Genomic DNA, 17,736 nt, shown 5'->3' on the forward strand with positions numbered 1-17,736 from the left:
GTGATTCTCCCTGTCTACAAAAGGCTGAAGCTGCTCTTCATTGCTGAGTAAGAGCAGAGCCCAGTCTTGAATCTGTAGGTGTCATACTCCTAACTGGTAAGTTATAGCACCTTACTCATTCTTACGCCCCTTGCACCTAGCATGGTGACTGGCAGAGAAGGCACTCAACAATATCTGGGGAGTCATGGATCTGGGAAGGTTGGTTATAAGAGGTCATGGGGAAGCTCAAGACTTCGTCCTGGTGTAGCATGATTCCCAGGGCTAGGGTGGGAGGGCCTGTCCATGGACCTGTGGAAGACCATAGGGGCTTTGCAGAGATCAAAGGGACACCGTGTGGACCACATGGTGTGTTCACCTTCCTGGTGCTTTTTGGCCCACTGGTTGGGACCTGGTAAGCAGGTGGAGGGACAGATGAACTCCCTGAAGGCTCTAGGGCAAGTGTTACAGGGCCTGGCGCCAATTAGGAGTAGGATTGCCTGAGCCCATGCCCTGGCCAGCAGAGATGGTGTGCTCAATCGTCAGTCACCCAGCACCAGCCTAAGCCATGCAGAAGTCATCTCAAGCCAGGGCGGGGGGTGGTGTGTGGGGGGGCAGTCACTCACTTTTTCCTAGATCTGATCACAGTGGGCATTTTATTTCCAATTCAGACCTTGGGCCCAGAAGTAGATGGAAGGGGTGACAGGGAGTGGAAGCTATGCCTTGACTTATTTGGCCTAAGTCTTTTTTTTTTGCTGTACGCGGGCCTCTCACTGTTGTGGCCACTCCCGTTGCGGAGCACAGGCTCCGGACGCGCAGGCTCAGCGCCCATGGCTCACGGGCCCAGCCACTCCGCGGGCCCGGAGTGACAGGGATGAAAGGGATGCCTTACGGGATGAACTGGCAGCTGGACAGTGCTTCTGTGGGGTGGGAAGAGAAGTGAATCTGAAAAACAAAAGAAATTTAAACATCTCTAACTTGCTCCTCTTTAAGACTTTGGATGCCTTAAAATCATCTATAGTCTTGCAATTTTCTAGGTATGTCTGCTAAGAAAATAATTGGGCAAATGCCCAAAGAGGGTGTGTGTAGCAATGTGTATCAGAGCTTTATTTATAATAGAAAAAAAAAAATCCCGGGGAAACCTAAATGACCATCAGCAGGGAATGGTTATATAAAGTTCTGCTTACACGTATAATGGAATTATATGCATCCTTTCAAAATGCCAAAGTCTGAGACACACTGTTAACAGAAAAAAAGTTAGCGTTTTTTTTTTTTTTGGTTTATTTTTGACTGCGCTGGGTCTTCGTTGCTGCTTGAGGGCTTCTCGTTGCAGTGGCTTCTCTTGTTGTGGACCACGGGCTCTAGGCGCACGGGCTTCAGTAGTTGCAGCATGTGGGCTCAGTAGTTGCGGCGCATGGGCTTAGTTGCTCCGCGGCATGTGGGATCTTCCTGGACCAGGGCTCAAACCCGCGTGCCCTTGCATTGGCAGGCAGACTTTTAACCCCTGTGCCACCAGGGAAGTCCCAGAAAAAAAGGTTTATAAAATCATACCTTTGTTTTAAAAAGGAAATTGCAAGAATAGAAAAAGACTGGAATAGACAAAATGTCAATATATAGTGGTGTTCTCTGGCTAGTAGAATTAAGACTGATTTTTATCTTCAAGAAAAAAGACTTTTAAGCCGGAGCATAATGTGGTCTCAGATATGTTTTTGAAGAGTACCATGGTTGCTACAAAGAATGTGTTATAGAGGGGCAGGAGAAGCAGAGAGGGAGAGGCTGTTTCACTAATCAGATAAGAAATGATGGTGTTTGCACTCTTAGGTCTAATTAGGAAGTAGGAACAATAGAATTCAATATTTATTAAACACATACAGTGTTTCAGACCCTGCTCTAGGCATTGAAGATACAGCATTGAATAAAGCAGATAAAATCCTGGTCCTGTTCATTAAAGCAGGATGGTGAACAGTGCAGTGCTGGAGCTGGTTCATACTGGCCCACGAGGGCTCACTGTCAAATTTTCAGGAATTTTTTTTTTTTTTTTGGCCGTGCCACACAGCTTGTGGGATTTTAGTTCCCCGACCAGGGATTGAACCCAGGCCCTCTGCAGTGAGAGCTCGGAGTTCTAATCACTGGACCACCAGGGGATTCCCAAAATTTGCAGGAATTTTGACAACTGATTGTTGAAAACTCAGCCATTATTTAAAAATTAAATTATGTAAATTTAAAATGAAATTCATTTTATTAAAATCAAATATAATAAATACTCAAAACTCATCACTTCCTAATTATTTTACTGCATTTTACTATTACCTGTGCTCTTGGGCTTATTTATATGTGTCCTATCTGCAAGGTGGAAATACCACATAGTAAGTAGTATGTTACTGTGCCTTTCTTCTCAACTCCATGAGACGATGCAGCTTGAAGATGCTTGTTGGTAGCTTGAAGATGGCCGTGATAGGAGCATTTACACCACAGAAACTAATAAATGCTACAAATCAGGGCTTTTTCCCTTCTGGAAAGCTGGCTGTTAAACATGCACAAGACACCCCTTGAGAGGGTAAAGAGCACACCCCAGGGAGTCAGGCAGTCAGATCTTAATCATGGCTCTACCACTTGCTAATAGTGGGCTTTGGCTAAGACACCAAAAGTCGGTTTCCCCATGTGTAACATGGGACTAATAATACAGTATATATTTTATTAAATCATACCAATAATATGATTTAATAAAATAATCCATGTTAAGTGTTTAGCACAATGCCAGGCACGTACATGTGCCCAACAGATATGAGCAAATTATTATTATAATTAGTTATTCATAGGGAAGCAAGAATAGACTATGCAGGAAGGTCCATTAGAAACAGAGCAAGAGAAAATCCTGGAGGAGTTGTTTGGGAGCAGCAAGCACTTTTTGGTACCTGGAGCTGTATCCCAATTCTTCTAAGCCCAGGGCAAGGGAGAATCCAGTCTCTGCTCCCTGGAGTACACAGCCACAGGCAGCAGGCCCAGCACAGGCAGCACTCAGTGGACCCAGGAGAAGTAAGTGAGGTCAGAGAACTCAGATGACAGCAGGGCAGGCTGTACACATCCATTCCAAGGGACAGTGCGTCAGTGTCCGGCTTAAATGTGGTCCCTGGCAATGCAGGGGAAAGCTCTGTCCATGAAGATGTTTGCAGGCCCATATTCAGACTGCCTTAGCGGGAAGCCAGAAAGCTGCTTGTTATGAGGATTGGGAAGGCTACATGGAAAAGGGGACGGTTGTATATTTCTGGGCTTGAATTCCCCAAGAAATCAAGCAAGAGACTGAGATCCCCACACCCGCTCTGGGCAGCAGAGATTTGCAGAGGGAGAGGATGTGGCACCAAGGCCCCACAGCCAGGCTGAGAAGAGCGAAGGAGGAAGGCTGTAGGGAGCCAGTTTCTGGGAGGAAAAACTCCGGGGCTGTGGCCTCTGGTCGAAGGATGGGAGCGCACTGATCCCTTCGGCCTCCAGGGGGCGCTCAGGCCCAAGTATGGGCAAGCGCTTTGTCCTGAGCCGAAGCCAGCGCGCTGGGAAAGACTCAGGACAAGCAGAAACAGCCGTCTCAAGTGAGGAGAAGAGAAGCAAGGCCAGCCCTATCTTAGGCCCCTGAGAACAGTTGCCTTGTGCCCTGTTACCAGCACCAGGATGGCCAACATATCCACAGCCTGGGTTCTCAAATGGCCTCTCAGCCCCTGCTCAGAATATGAGCTTCGACCTGAGCTGCCTGCCATGTAGAAGACTCTGTGCTAGTCTAGTCCCTGAGAGGCTGGGGGGATGGGAGTGGGCGGGAGGAAGGAGGAAGGCTTCCAATTATGGCATCTAAGCCACCTTAGGGTAGACAAGCAAATTAGGAAACAACACGGGAAAAGTGCCACAAATCACTCTTCTGCGACAGGTAGATAGGGGTGCCATGAAGGGGACCAGAGCTGTGTGGGAAAGAAGAGGCTGAGCTGAAAAACTGCCATCCAGTATATGTGCTGTCTCCCCTCAAAGAGCCCGGCTAGGGCACAGGGAGGCTGCTGCCTGGACCCGCAGGCCCGTGCGGGGCCCTGCCAGTACAACTATCGAAGACCCTCACTGTGGGTTTTCTGAGGGGTGTCCGGGACTCGGTGTGAACGCTTCCATCTCCCCAGGCAGGCTCAGTGAAATCTGCAGGACACGCAGACACAGTTCTGGAGCTAGAGACAGCTGTTGAGGGGTTTGCTGATGAAAGGTTCACGGGGTGCTCAAGGAGGGAGAATCCCAGGAAGGTTATATAAGGTTTGAGAGGCTGAAGAACAGGAGAGGGGGAGTCTGGGAGTAGCGGCCCCCAGTGCCCAGTGCCCAGCAGCTGGGGGGAAGCAGGTGCAGTCAGAGACGCCCAGCAGTGGGAGAAGGTGGGTGTCAGGTATGTGTTGAGGGAGCCGAGGCACTGTCCATACTGCCAAGGGCCCGGGGAGTCCAGCTTTGTTCACTAACCTAAGGGGAGGAATGCTGTTAACATGGCTGTCTCCACTGCAAGTCAGGAGAGGATGCTGAGGCTTTTGGCAGAGGCGTGATGACACGCTGTTCCAGAGGTCCCAGAAATCTCTGTCTTCCTGTTAGGAGGAATCTTCGCAGAGTAGATAAGGGAAGTGAGAACTTTGCTAAGGTTATATATGTCAAGGGCATCTGAGAGGGATCAGGGCTCCTTCAGGCTGGACTGGGGAACAGGGATCCTGGAACCTCAGCCTGGCCCAGAGCTGACTCTGCCCATATTTGTCTCCTGTAACTACATCTCAGATAGAAATGGGCAGACTTTGGGAGTAGCCCCAGTGAGTGCCGAAGATAGCAGGTACCAGAGATAGCAGGGCTAAGAGGAGGAGAGGGATGTAGGGCAAGGACACTGGAGAGAGAAACAAGACCATAAGATGGTCAGTGCCAAGGAGACCTGGGACCCTTAGATCACGACATGCCTCCAAAGTAACACACCCCCAATCCCGATATTCTCCTTACCCCAGAAGCAGGAAAATTGTTAGCAATTTGGCTGCAACATTAGTAACACTATGCAGTACTTGAAATTAATTTTTTTCATTCAACAAATATTTATTGAGCATCTATTACAGGCATACTTGTTTATTGCACTTTATTGCACTTCACAGATGTGGCATTGTTTTTACAAATTGAATGTTTGTGGCAACCCTGTGTTGAGCAAGTCTGTTGGCACCTTTTTTCCAACAGCAGCATTTGCTCAGTTCATGTCACTGTGTCACATTCTGGTAATTCTTGAAATATTTCAAACTTTTTCATTATTATTATATTTGTTATGGTGATCTGTGATGTTACTGTTGTAAAAAGATTACAACTCCCTGAAGGAGCTGCACCTTCTCTCCACGTTGTGGACCCCAGATCTGGATCTCTCCCCGGAGCTCCAGACATCTCTTTCTGATTTCCAGGCTGACATCTTCAACTTAGACGTTCCGTAGGCACCTCAGATTCAGCATCCCCCAAACGGAGCTCAGTATTTTTAAATTAAGGTATGTACATTTTTTTTAGACCTAATGCTATTACATACTTAATAAATTACAGTATAGTGTAAACATAACTTTTTAAAATTTTTTATTTTTTTAAAATTTATTTTATTTTTGGCTGAGTTGGGTCTTTTTTGCTGCACACGGCCTTTCTCTTGTTGTGGCGAGTGGGGGCTACTCTTCGTTGTGGTGGGCATGCTTCTCATTGCGGTGGCTTCTCTTGTTGCAGAGCACGGGCTCTAGGCATGTGGGCTTCAGTAGTTGTGGCACGAGGGCTCAGTAGTTGTAGCTCGCAGGCTCTGGAGCGCAAGCTCAGTAGTTGTGGCTTGCAGGCTCTAGAGTGCAGGCTCAGTAGGTGTGGCGCACGGGCTTAGTTGCTCCACGGCATGTGGGATCTTCCCAGAGCAGAGATTGAACCTGTGTCTCCTGCATTGGCAGGCAGATCCTTAACCACTGCGCCACCAGGGAAGTCCCATGTAAACATAACTTTTATATGCACTGGGAAACCAAAAAATTTGTTTGACTCACTTTATTGCAATATTCACTTTATTGCAAGGGTCTGGAACAAACCTGAGATATCTCTGAGGTATGCCTGTACATGCCAGGTACTAGACGGAGAAAATGTAATGGTACAGGGACTGCCCTGGTGGTCCAGTGGTTAAGACTCTGCCCTTCCGATGCAAGTGGCACAGGTTCGATCCCTGGTTGGAGAACTAAGATCCCACATGCTGCGTGGTGTGGCAAAATTTTTTTTAAAAAATGTAATGGTACATAAAACTACGGAGAAAGTCTAATTACTAGTAGGTCTCTCTGGAAGAGAGACACCTCTTCCTGCACCATTACTGTCAGCCCTTCCCTCCCAGGTGAGTTTTGCAAAGCTCTTTGTCAATGGGGGTGGGGGCTAGGGTGGAACTTGGACTTTTGGCAACAGTGAAATATTATTGACCCATCAAGTGTAAAGCTAAAGAGGCTGGGGAATGCCCCCAAAAGGCCCCTGATGGAGCTTGGAAGAAGCTGTTCTCTGAGCAGTTCTAAGTGTGTTAGTGTATGTGTGTGGTTACTCAGTATATGTAAGTGTCAGTGTCCTTAGGGGTCTCAGAGCTGGGCATGGCACCGTACACAAAAATGTTCCTTTCCTCTTCTCTCCTCCTGCATTGTTGAGGTAAATCCAACCACAGAAAGGTGGCCCTCAATCAATCTACCCCCTTTCCCGACCTTATGGGCACTCAGACCCATCACCAAGGTGAAGAGAGTCACAGTCGAACACCAGTGGGCTGGGCTAGTCACTGCTCAAAAGTCACTGAAGGGGGATGGCTCTCCTGCCGGGAAGAGTTAGTCTTGGACTCAGATTTCTGTCCAGACCCTGACCTTATTTGCACTGATGTAATCAGCCAATATTGGCATAGCCCTGAGAGATCTCATTCCCAGCAGGCTTGGAGGTGGGGTGGTGCTGCTGCCATGCCTATATAGGGGCTCATCCAGGGGCCCAGAACTGTCCTGTGGCCTCTCCAGCTCATCATGGCTCGGGCACTGGGAACACCAGTTGTACCGTGGTTGTTGGGCTTGTGCTGGTCTCTGGCTAACGCCCATCCTCTTTCTCTGTGAGTGAAGCCGGGGCTGGAGGAGGACCGGGCTCCAGATTAAGAGTGGGCTAGGGGGCTTCCCTGGTGGCGCAGTGGTGGAGAGTCTGCCTGCCGATGCAGGGGACACGGGTTTGTGCCCCGGTCCGGGAAGATCCCACATGCCGCGGAGCGGCTGGGCCCATGAGCCACGGCCGCTGAGCCTGCGCGTCCGGAGCCTGTGCTCTGCAACGGGAGAGGCCACAACAGTGAGAGGCCCGCGTACCGCAAAAAAAAAAAAAAGAAAAAAAAAAAAAAGAGTGGGCTAGGGTCAGTTTTTAGGTCTGGGGCAAGTCTGGGGTCAGGAGCTAAAGGAGAGGGATTGGACCCTGTGGAGCCAGACATCTCCGTGTCTTCTCTCTAGGGCTAATGCCCCTAGGCATGGAGCTGAACATGGGAATGCAACCAAGTTGGACCCCGATGTGATCGGTGAGACCCTGACTTCCTGAGTCTATCTGTCTAGCTGTGTCTCTGCGCTGTATCATCTGACTGGCCTTTTATTTGCTATCGCCCCACCTCCTTCCCAGAACGCTGCTCGGATGGCTGGGGCTTTGATGCTACTACCCTGGATGAGCATGGGACTATGCTGTTTTTTAAAGGTAGGAGGGGCTGGGATTGGGGCATTTGGGACCTCAGACTTGGTCCCCTTCATCGAGGGTGTATCCATCTGCAGGAGATCGTAGGAATTATCTGAGAGTATCACCCATAGCTTCTTTGTAACTAGCTCAGTAGGCCAAAAGTTTGTTCCGGGTCCCTCAGTGAGTGTGCGTTTTGCAGGGGAGTTCGTGTGGAAGGGTCAAGACTGGACTCGGGAGTTAATCTCAGAGAGGTGGAAGGATGTCCCTGGCCCCGTGGATGCTGCATTCCGCCATGGTCATGACAGAGTCTTTCTGATCAAGGTACGGCTGGGCCAAGGTCACGGCCAGGCCAGGAAGTGCTGGAATCAACACTAGAGACCCTCCGCCAAGTGGCCCTGGCATGGAGCCCTTACCAACAGGTTCCAGGTTTCCTCCCCCTGCGCCTGCCTTTTCTGAGAAAGCTCAGGCTAGGGGAGTCGGTGTGCACGCGGGCCTGGGAAGCACAACAGCCAGTGGCTCTTCCTCAGTCCTAATCTGCGTCCACACCTCTCTGCTACTCCTCAATCTGTCCACCATCCTTTCCTTCCGGGAAATTTCTTCCCTTGCTTCCACGACCCTGCGTCAAGTCTTCTTCCTGTGGTTGCCAGGTTGTTCACAACACAGTGGTACCTGGCCGAGGGGCAAGTGGAGGATGAGATCCAGCCCACTGTGCTTGTCAAGTCCCAGGCCTTGGCCCAGCCTGTGTCTGCTCCTAGCACCTTCCCCTGACTCGCACAAGGATGCTGTGTGGTCGGGGCGGCCCTCGCTACCAGCTTTGTTTTCCCTCCTGCCTCTTTTCCTGCTCTTCTCAGGCTTCTCATCCTGGGCCACGCCTTGAATGTTTCTTGGGGATCCTCCCCAGCCCTTCCATACACCCTGCCTGGGTGATCTCAACCACTGCCACGGCTCTGAGTTCTCTCCACGTTGTGGACCCCAGATCTGGATCTCTCCCCGGAGCTCCAGACATCTCTTTCTGATTTCCAGGCTGACATCTTCAACTTAGACGTTCCGTAGGCACCTCAGATTCAGCATCCCCCAAACGGAGCTCAGTATCTTCTGTACAAATTGACCCCTCCTCCTCAGTTCCTTGTTTCAGCAAATGGTACCACCACGTGCTGATTCCTGCAAGCCAGGTGCACATGGGTCTTGAGACCTGGACCCTGGTTATCTCTACAGGTTTATCTCCTCCTCCACCACATTCACTGTGTGCCAGCCACATGAGCATGCTGTGTACATGCTACTCCCTCTGCTGATAACGCCCAGTCCACACTTGTCTACCTGGAATATTCCTGCTCAGTTTTTAACTCTTGGCCCAAATGCCTCCTCCTCTGTGCAGCCTTCCAGGAATTCTCTAGGTTGACTTAGGTATTCCCCCTTTATTCCCAGTGCACTTCACATGCCTCCACCTTGGGGCTCACATGGCTAGGATTGTAGGATCCTTTCTGCTTTTGTACAGTGAACTCCTTGAAGGCAGAGACAGAGTCTTGCCACCCCTTTATCCCCAGTGCCTCTCACAATGCCTGGCATATGGTAAGTCATTCAGCAACTGTTTCTTGAGTGAATAAATGAACAAATGAATGTATGAATGGATGGATGATTGCAGGATGACTATTTGTGGATGTGTTTGCCAAAACCAGTGGTATTGCAGATAATTGTGCCATGGGAGTATCTGGTTGTACATAGACAGTTGTGTGTGGTACAGTAACAGTGATGGGATTTGCACAAACTGAAGTTGTGCAAGGGGACAGCACACTGTTGTCCACAGATGGACTGAGAGTGTGTGGGACTGCAGAAGGATATTATGTAAGTGCAATAGATCAAAGATGTGTGGGACGGCAGAGTGGCAGTATCTGGCGTGCATACTAAAAATAGCATGTTTTTGCATGCAGGGGGACAGAGTCTGGGTATACCCTCATGATAAGAAGGAATATCCAAAGTTGCTCCAAGAGGAGTTTCCTGGAATCCCATCCCCAGTGGATGCAGCTGTGGAATGTCACACTGAAGAATGCAGAAATGAGGGTGTCTTGTTCTTCCAAGGTCAGTCCAGGCTGGAATAAGAGAGCCTGGGGTAGTGGTAGGTTGGTGGTTATAGAGGTAGTGGTAGGGATGGTGGTGGTGGTGGAACCACTATATGGTTTCCTGATGAAGGGAAGGAGTAGAGAAGCCAATTATGGTCTAGTGGTCAAGTAGGGGAAGGAGGGGAAGTCATCCTGGAGAAGGTAACTGGGTGTAATTCTGCTAAAAGTCCCTCATTGTCCCCCATGACCCTTAGGACAAATCTAGGTTCCTTAGTTTTACATACAAGGTTCTCCATGACCAAGTCCCTATTGATCCTCCAGCCTTGAGTCTCATCAAACGCTTACCTTGAACATGAAGCCCCAGAAACGCTATGCTGTTCCCTGTACACCCAATTTGCTTCATGCTTTAGACTTTTGTTTCTGGAGTTACATCTCCCCATCTTGTCTGCCTTGTAACTCCTCCTTCAGATTTTAGTTTAAGTATCACCTTCTCTGGAAAGCTTTCCCTGACTCGTCCCACCGCCCTTGCTGAGCTGATCACGTGTACTTTGCTGCTCCATTTTATTGTATGATTACTTTCCTCAACTGTTTCCCTGCTGGGCTGTGAGCTCCACGTGATGGGGACCATATCTGGTCCATCCTGGGGCCAGTACAAACACAAGGGAAGGCACAGCCCGGCCTCACTGAATGCTTGTTGGTTGATTGGACAAAGGCAACCGCACGTGGTTCTGGGATTTCACTACAAAAACCAAAAAGGAACGTTCCTGGCAGGCTGTTGGCAACTGCTCTTCTGCCATGCGATGGCTCAGCCGCTACTACTGCTTCCGGGGTAACCAATTCCTGCGCTTCAACCCTGTCACGGGAATGGTGTTTCCTAAATACCCTCTGGATGTCCGAGACTACTTTATGCCCTGCCCTGGCAGAGGTGAGAAAGCCCAAGCCCTGGGACCTCCTGGAATTTGTCCACCTTCCCTGAGTTCGCGGACCCCATATAAGCCAGCTCCTACCTTCACCCTGTGGAATGACACCTTGGCCCTTGCCCTAGCTCCACTTCCATTCTGGCTCTCCCCAGCTGTCCTCATATGGGGACAACCTGCACCCCCAATAACCCCAGCCATCTCTTCCACCTCGGAACTCATTCTGACCTCTTGCCTTCCTGTGTTCCCCCTCACCCATTTCTCCCCCAAGGCCATGCACACGGGAATGCGACTCGCCATGGGGATAAACGCTGTAGCCCAGATCTAGTCTTGTCTGCACTGCTGTCTGACAAACACGGTGCCACCTATGCCTTCAGTGGTAAGAGATGCCCTCCAACTCCCCCATCTCTGCCCTCCATACCTCCCGTCTCTTTCACGTGTGTCTCCCATCTCTGGCACATTTCCTCCATTTTCATCACTGTGCCCCATATTTTGTCCCGTCGGCCCCCATCCTTACATGCTATCATGCCCCTTTTCACCCCTCACTTCGTCCAATGCATATGGTTCAACCTGTCTCTCATCGCTGAGGCCTCTAGCTTCACCTGTCTGCCTCCCAGTACCATCTGTTGGTACATAGGGACCTCCTGGCCCCATGACTCCTCATATTCTCTTTGCTCTTGCATGTCTCGCAGGGTCCTCTGGCCCTCCCCACCTTGAGCTTCTCATCAGGAGCTCCATCTTGTTCCAGGTGCCTGGTTCCTATGTGCAGGCCTCTGGGCACAGCATTACCTGGGGATGAGATGTTCCCCTTGCTGAGAACCGGCCAACAACTGTTCAGTCCCTTAGACCTTTAGGCAATAGTTTCACCAGCCTGAAGAGATTTCTCCTCTGAGTGACCAGGAGAAACCCCTCTCCCCAGACCTGTGACATTAAAAACCATCGGATGATACCTAAGGATGTTCTGGGGCTAGTCAGACAGGTAGTGATAAGTCTTGATCTATACTTGAGGACAGCTCCAAGAGAAGGAGTGACCTACCACATTACACTCAGCCTAAGATATATGTATGACCAGACACAAATGTAAAATAGTGGTGAGAATACAGAAGAGTGAAAATCCTTTCTTGCTCCTAATCCCTGAATAAATCTGATCAGATATGACTACGAAGCTAGAATGAAAAATACACAGCTGCAAGGAGAGCATATGCCCACAGCAGGAATGCGTGCTGTAATGAGAACGTGCCTCCGTGATGAAACACACACCTGTAGTGAAAAGGTAGACCTATGCTGAGAATATATGCCAGAGTAAGAACACAAAAGTGTCAGAAGCACATGCAGCTACGGTGAGAGCGAGGCACCATGGGGAGGACACATACACAGAGCGAAATAGCAATGCTTACAGAGATAGAGAGATAAACATAGAGAGATATGGAGATAGAGACACTAAGAAAATAGGGCCACAGGGACCACACAGAGATGTAGAGAGAACACCCAGCCATGGAGAGATCACGGAACCTCAAGACCATGTGTCCATAAGTAGAATGCAGCTGAATTCCTAAATCAGGAGTATTAGAGATGTTCTATAGCTGTTGAGAGAACATTGTTATGTTAAAAATACCCAGCTGAGGTGGGAACTCACTGTCTTGGTGAAAACACCAGTGTGACCCAGCCACTCAGCACAGGGCTGGTCCTCCCCTCTCCCTTATTGATAAGTCTCTTGTCTGTACCTCATAGCTGCTAATCCATTCTTTCCGTTTTGTCACTACTTCGGCTCGCACAGGGACCATCACGCCCTCTCTACTTTCTCTCTAGTCAGGATCTTTCAGCCTCAGATCCGACTGATAACTGCCTCGGCTCTCTTTTTCCTACTTGGATTTCCAGAGAGAGAATGGGACTGGCTCAGCCTATATTTTTATTCCAGACCACATTCGAGTGGCTGCTGGTCGGCCTCTGCATCGACTTCTAATGGACTGGGGGCTCAGCACTTACTTCCTCTGCACAAAATGCAGCGCAGCTCTGATTCTCAAAATAGGGGCCACGAGCAGCGTAGTTTCAGCAGGAGGGGAAGGTGGATAGGTAGTTACTGGGACTTGCCCAGTTAATACCCATAAGGAGAACTTGTGGTTGCATTGGGAATACCAGCTATTTTTCGAGCACCAAAAAATAATGGAGTACCTGATAGGCACTGGGCATTTTTTCTAGGCACTGAGATACAGTCGTGAACATGGCAGATGAGACACCTGCCTTCAGAGAGCCTGCTAGACGGAGAGAGGACAGTAAAAAAGAGAAAGTGAAAGAGAATACTTTCAGGCAGCGTTAACAGCTGTGATGTGTTCTGGGAACATCAGAATGCTTCTTATTCTCAAATACCATTTGAAGCTAGAATAAATGAATGTATGAGTCGTTGATGTTTTAAAATATAAAATAAAAGAATGTTAAGTGTCCCCAAAAAGCTGTGAAGAAAATAAGACAGGATAATGGGATAGAGGTGAAGAGAATTAGGGGCCCCTTCACTGAAGAGACGATTTTTGAGCTGAGATTTCAGTGATCAAAAGGAATTAGCCACGTAAAGCACTGGAGGAGAAGCATTTTAGGGAGGGTAGACAGCAAATACTTCGGGGAGGCAAGAAAGGAGGCCAGTGTGGCTGACACGCTGAGAAGGAGCCAGGTAAGTGGCTTGAAAAGAGGGAGGCAGGGGTCAGATGACATGGGCCTGGTAAGGATTTTCAACTGTAAAAGGAAGCCGGGAAGGGCTCTTGATCAGAGCTGTGATATGTTCTGGCTTATTTTTTTAAGCATCTGTCTTTTTATCTTACTTATTTATTTATTTAATTTATTTATGGCTGCGTTGGGTCTTCATTGCTGTGCGCTGGCTTTCTCTAGCTGGTGGCGAGCGGGGGCTACTCTTCGTTGCGGTGCCCAGGCTTCTCATTGCGGTGGCTTCTCTTGTGGCGGAGCACGGGTCCTAGGGTGCGCAGGCTTCAGTAGTTGTGGCACGCTGGCTTCAGAAGTTGTGGCTCGCGGGCTCTAGAGCGCAGGCTCAGTAGTTGTGGCGTACGGGCTTAGTTGCTCCGTGGCATGTGGGATCTTCCCGGACCAGGGCTCAAATCCGTGTCCCCTGCATTGGCAGGCGGATTCTTAACCACTGCGCCACCAGGGAAGCCCATGACTTATTTTTTTTAAAAGATCATCCTGGCTTCTTGTGGAATATAAGTCACAGAGGTACAATTGTGTAAGCAGGGAATCCAGCAAGGAGTTCTTGCAGCTGTCTGGATTAGAGGTGATGACAGCTTGGACTGGGATAACAGCAGCAGAGGTGGTGAGGGGTCATCGCGACGTATTCTGGAAGTCGGGCCCATAGCATCTAACCAATGCCTTGGGTATTGATCGGAGTGGGGAAGGGGAAAGAGAGGTTTCAAGAATGACTTGGCTTTTAGGGACTGGGAAACTAGGTGACTGGTGGTTTCTTTTTCTAAAATTGGGAAAGACTAGGGAAGGAGATGTGTGTGTGTGTGTGTGTGTGTGTGTGTGTGTGTGTTTGGTGGGGGCAGAAATAAGTTTGGACACATTAGGGTTTTGGTGTCTAATGGTCCCAAATGGACAGGTCAGGTAGGCAGCTGAGTTTGCGCCTGACACTCAAAGAAGCAGTCCATCAGATCCAAAGGGAACAGATCAAAAGTCATCAGTATATAGGTGGTGTTTAAAGCCCTGGACTAGGTGAAATCACCAAGAGAGTGAGTATACATAGAGCAGAGGTCCAAACTGGGGGATTCCAATAATAGATATCAGGCTGAAGAGGAGTCAGAAAGTTAAGAAGAACCCTGGAAGAGTCTGGAATCACAGAGCCAAGATCCAAAAAAGATATTTAAAGAAGGGACCTGTGAGCAGTCAAATGCCACTGAGAGGTAGAGTAAGATGTAGACATTAGATTTGGCAAGTTGGAGGATACTAGTGACCTTGAAAAGAGAAATCTCAATGGCAAAGGGAAACAGGAATGTAAGTGAAGTGGGCTGAGGAAGCAAAGGTAAATGAGAGTTTAGACAATTCCTCTAATAAGTTGTTATGAAAAGGGGAGAGGAAAATTAGGGTGCTGGTCTGGCTACTCCCTCCGTATCCTACCATCTCAAGGGATTAGAGAACACAGCCAGCGTGAGAACGCCCAGGGGAAGCTTGCTGCGCTGCTTCCCTTTGAACTCCTGGCCACTGTCTCACTGTAGCATCTCTGCACACAGACATCTGAGATGCATAAGGAGACCCCACTGAACCCCATGACGGACGTTGGCCTTACCTGGCAACTTGGCCACTGTTCTCCAAGCTCGCCCTTCCGTCAGGCCCCTACTGACTCCGATTCCAATTAGGTCACAATGCCCAACTTTGCCAACCAAGTCTTCCTCAGCTCCTCACATGGCCTCTTCCCTCTTGGCCTCTGGATGCATTCTTTCCTCCCTCTCGAGACTCACCCCTGCCTCTGTCACTTGCCTCTTCACTGCCTGGCCTTTTACCACCAGTACTAGAGGTACCTCTGCTACCCCACAGGATCCCACTACTGGCGTCTGGACAGCAGCCAGGATGGGTGGCATAGCTGGCCCATTGAGCATCTGTGGCCCCATGGTCCTTCAACAGTGGATACTGCCTTTTCCTGGGATGATAAGGTCTATCTGATCCAGGTGTGTGTTGGGAGTGACGCATGAGGTGGAGACTGGGAAAATACCCAGCTCTGTGCTGATTAATGTCCTTTGTCCTCCAGGGCACCCAGGTATATATCTTCCTGACAAAGGGAGGCTATATCCTAGTAGATGGTTATCCAAAGCGGCTGGAGAAGGAATTCGGGAGCCCTCATGGGATCAACCTTGATACTGTGGATGCAGCCTTTACCTGTCCTGGGTCTTCTCGCCTCCACATCATGGCAGGTGAGGGGTGTCGGGCGCTGAGGGGGGGCCTGTTCTGCTACTTCTCCGTGGCACAGATCCCCGTCATGGCGTGAGAAGAGCCAGGTCAGGATCCCCATGACGTGGAAGCCATGTTATGTCCGGTGTTTCTTCCCAGGACGGCGGCTGTGGTGGCTGGACCTGAAGTTAGGAGCTCAAGCCACGTGGACAGAGCTTCCTTGGCCCCATGAAAAGGTTGACACGGCCCTGTGTATGGAAAAGTCTCTGGGCCCCAGCTCGTGTTCCGCCAATGGTCTCGGCTTGTACCTCGTCCAAGGCCCCAATTTGTACTGCTACGGAGACGTGGAGAAATTGAATGTGGCCAAGGCCCTTCCCCAGCCCCAGAAAGTAAACAGCCTCCTGGGTTGCCCTCACTGACAGCACTGCTGATGTGAGGCTGGCCCAGCTCCTTCTCCTGGTTTTCCTTACAATAAAGCCAGAGTGCTCCCTCGCTTGGATCAAAGGGCCTGGTTGTGGAACAATCTCCCTTCTTTCTTTGAGTTGAGCAGCTCGTAACCTCTCTTTGGAGGCTCTTAAATAGGCTGTGGGAGACCAGGGAGGGGAGGGCTCAGGGACAGACCTCATTTCTGCACAGGTGATTCCTGAACCCCGGTCATAAACTGACTTCTTCCAGACGACTGAGACAGAGAGGGAAACAGAGGAACCAAAGTAGAGAAAGGAAGCCCTGTGTCTACCCAGCACGTAAGAGGCAGAGCAGGGACTCTGCCCCCACCTGCTAATAACTGACCACAGCTTGGCCCCAGGACATTGGGAAAATAGGGCTGGAGGCGGCTACGTTTGTGCAAAGTGGGTTGGCTCGGTGCTGCCACGGAGGGCCGCGGGGGCCCTCAAATCGTAGGTCCAGGGGGTCCAGGGAGCATCACTCCAGAAGACAAGTCTTTGGTTGCTATGAGTTAGGCATAACAAGTGGAATGAAAACAGAGCGTTTTCACTCACCTGGGGCAAGCTGGGGAAGGGGGAGGATGCCTGATTCGGGGGGGTGGCACCATGAAACACATCTGCAAAACGTCACACAGCCCTTGGGGGGTCCTGCTGGCTAAGTCCCCTGGGTATCTGCACCATCTAGGCCAGCAAGTGTCGTCTGGGTGGAGGTTGCAGTGGTTTGTTCTTTTCAGGTCATAAGCTGACCAAGGCTTTAGGCTCCAAACTTACTGACAACCATTTGACTGGGGATTGGCCTGGACTATAGACAACTGGGTCTCAGGTGAGACCCTTTTCCTCCTCTACGTTTCCAACCCACCTGAGCTTGAAAGTTTGTTTGTTTTGGGCTCAAAAAAATAGCCTCAGACTCTAGCAGAGGGCCCTCATTCTGAGCTTCCATATCTTAGCCTCAGTGACTTCTTCCATAAAATGGGTATAATACTAGACACCTCCCAGTGACAATGAGTATGGATGGAACTCAACCCATCTCTTGGATTCACTCCGGAAGGGGCCTGAAAGGATACCCACACTCTGGCCCATGGCCTCTCCTGGTTTAGGGTCAGCCCCTCCTGACCTGGTGGCCTCCTGCTCTTTCATGGGTAGAAGAGTAGATGGACAAGCTTTGCACTGGGAGGCCAGGCCATAGAGTGGCTCCCAATAGGCACCAGGCCCCTGCGGTTCAGTTGAATTGCCTGAGGTTCCTTGCCCAGCCTCAATAGCTAGGAAGGGAAGCAGGGGATGAACCTGGGCCCCTTAGATCAGGGTCCACCCAGCACTTGCGGTTGGCTGGGGCTGGGAACTAAGGTAGGGGCCAGGCACCAGGGCTGTGGGGTCTACTTCCAAGGAGTGTCTTGAGCTTTCTTTTCCAACCCGGAAGATGTCTGGATGGTTCTCCTCATGGGATGGCTGCTCCTCCTTCAGTCTGAGGGGTGAGAACAAGGCCAGAGTCTCAGTTCTGGGCCTTATTCAGTCCATGTGTCACCTACGGGGCCATCCCTGCATCATGTCAGGGAGGCTAGAGGTGTCTAAACAGTTATCCAGCAACTCTGCTGGATACTCAAGGTTAACTTCCTCCTCTCTATTGAGAAAGGAGAACTTAAGTCTCCTCTTTCTTCTCTTCTCCCATCTGCTCTGTTGCAGGGAAGCCTCTAGCTTGTGTCCAAGGACTCCCAGAAAAGGTCCAACTCATGCTTCTTCCATCCATGCATTTAGTAC

The 17,736-nt window shown here is 50.0% G+C and overlaps 1 protein-coding gene across 1 annotated transcript; it reads left to right on the plus strand.

Annotated features, from left to right (window-relative positions):
- Window positions 1-7,001: 7,001 nt before the first annotated feature.
- Window positions 7,002-15,957, plus strand: HPX (hemopexin; the record flags this gene model as incomplete). Its single annotated transcript, XM_079928790.1, has 10 exons — window positions 7,002-7,084; window positions 7,467-7,531; window positions 7,630-7,701; window positions 7,880-8,001; window positions 9,609-9,756; window positions 10,450-10,662; window positions 10,926-11,033; window positions 15,188-15,318; window positions 15,399-15,561; window positions 15,698-15,957. 10 exons carry the CDS (start codon window positions 7,002-7,004, stop codon window positions 15,955-15,957), a joined length of 1,365 nt encoding a protein of 454 aa, XP_079784916.1.
- Between the last annotated feature and the right edge of the window lie 1,779 nt (window positions 15,958-17,736).

This window comes from Stenella coeruleoalba (assembly GCF_951394435.1).
Source record: "Stenella coeruleoalba genome assembly, chromosome: 8".
NCBI classification, from domain to species: domain Eukaryota; kingdom Metazoa; phylum Chordata; class Mammalia; order Artiodactyla; family Delphinidae; genus Stenella; species Stenella coeruleoalba.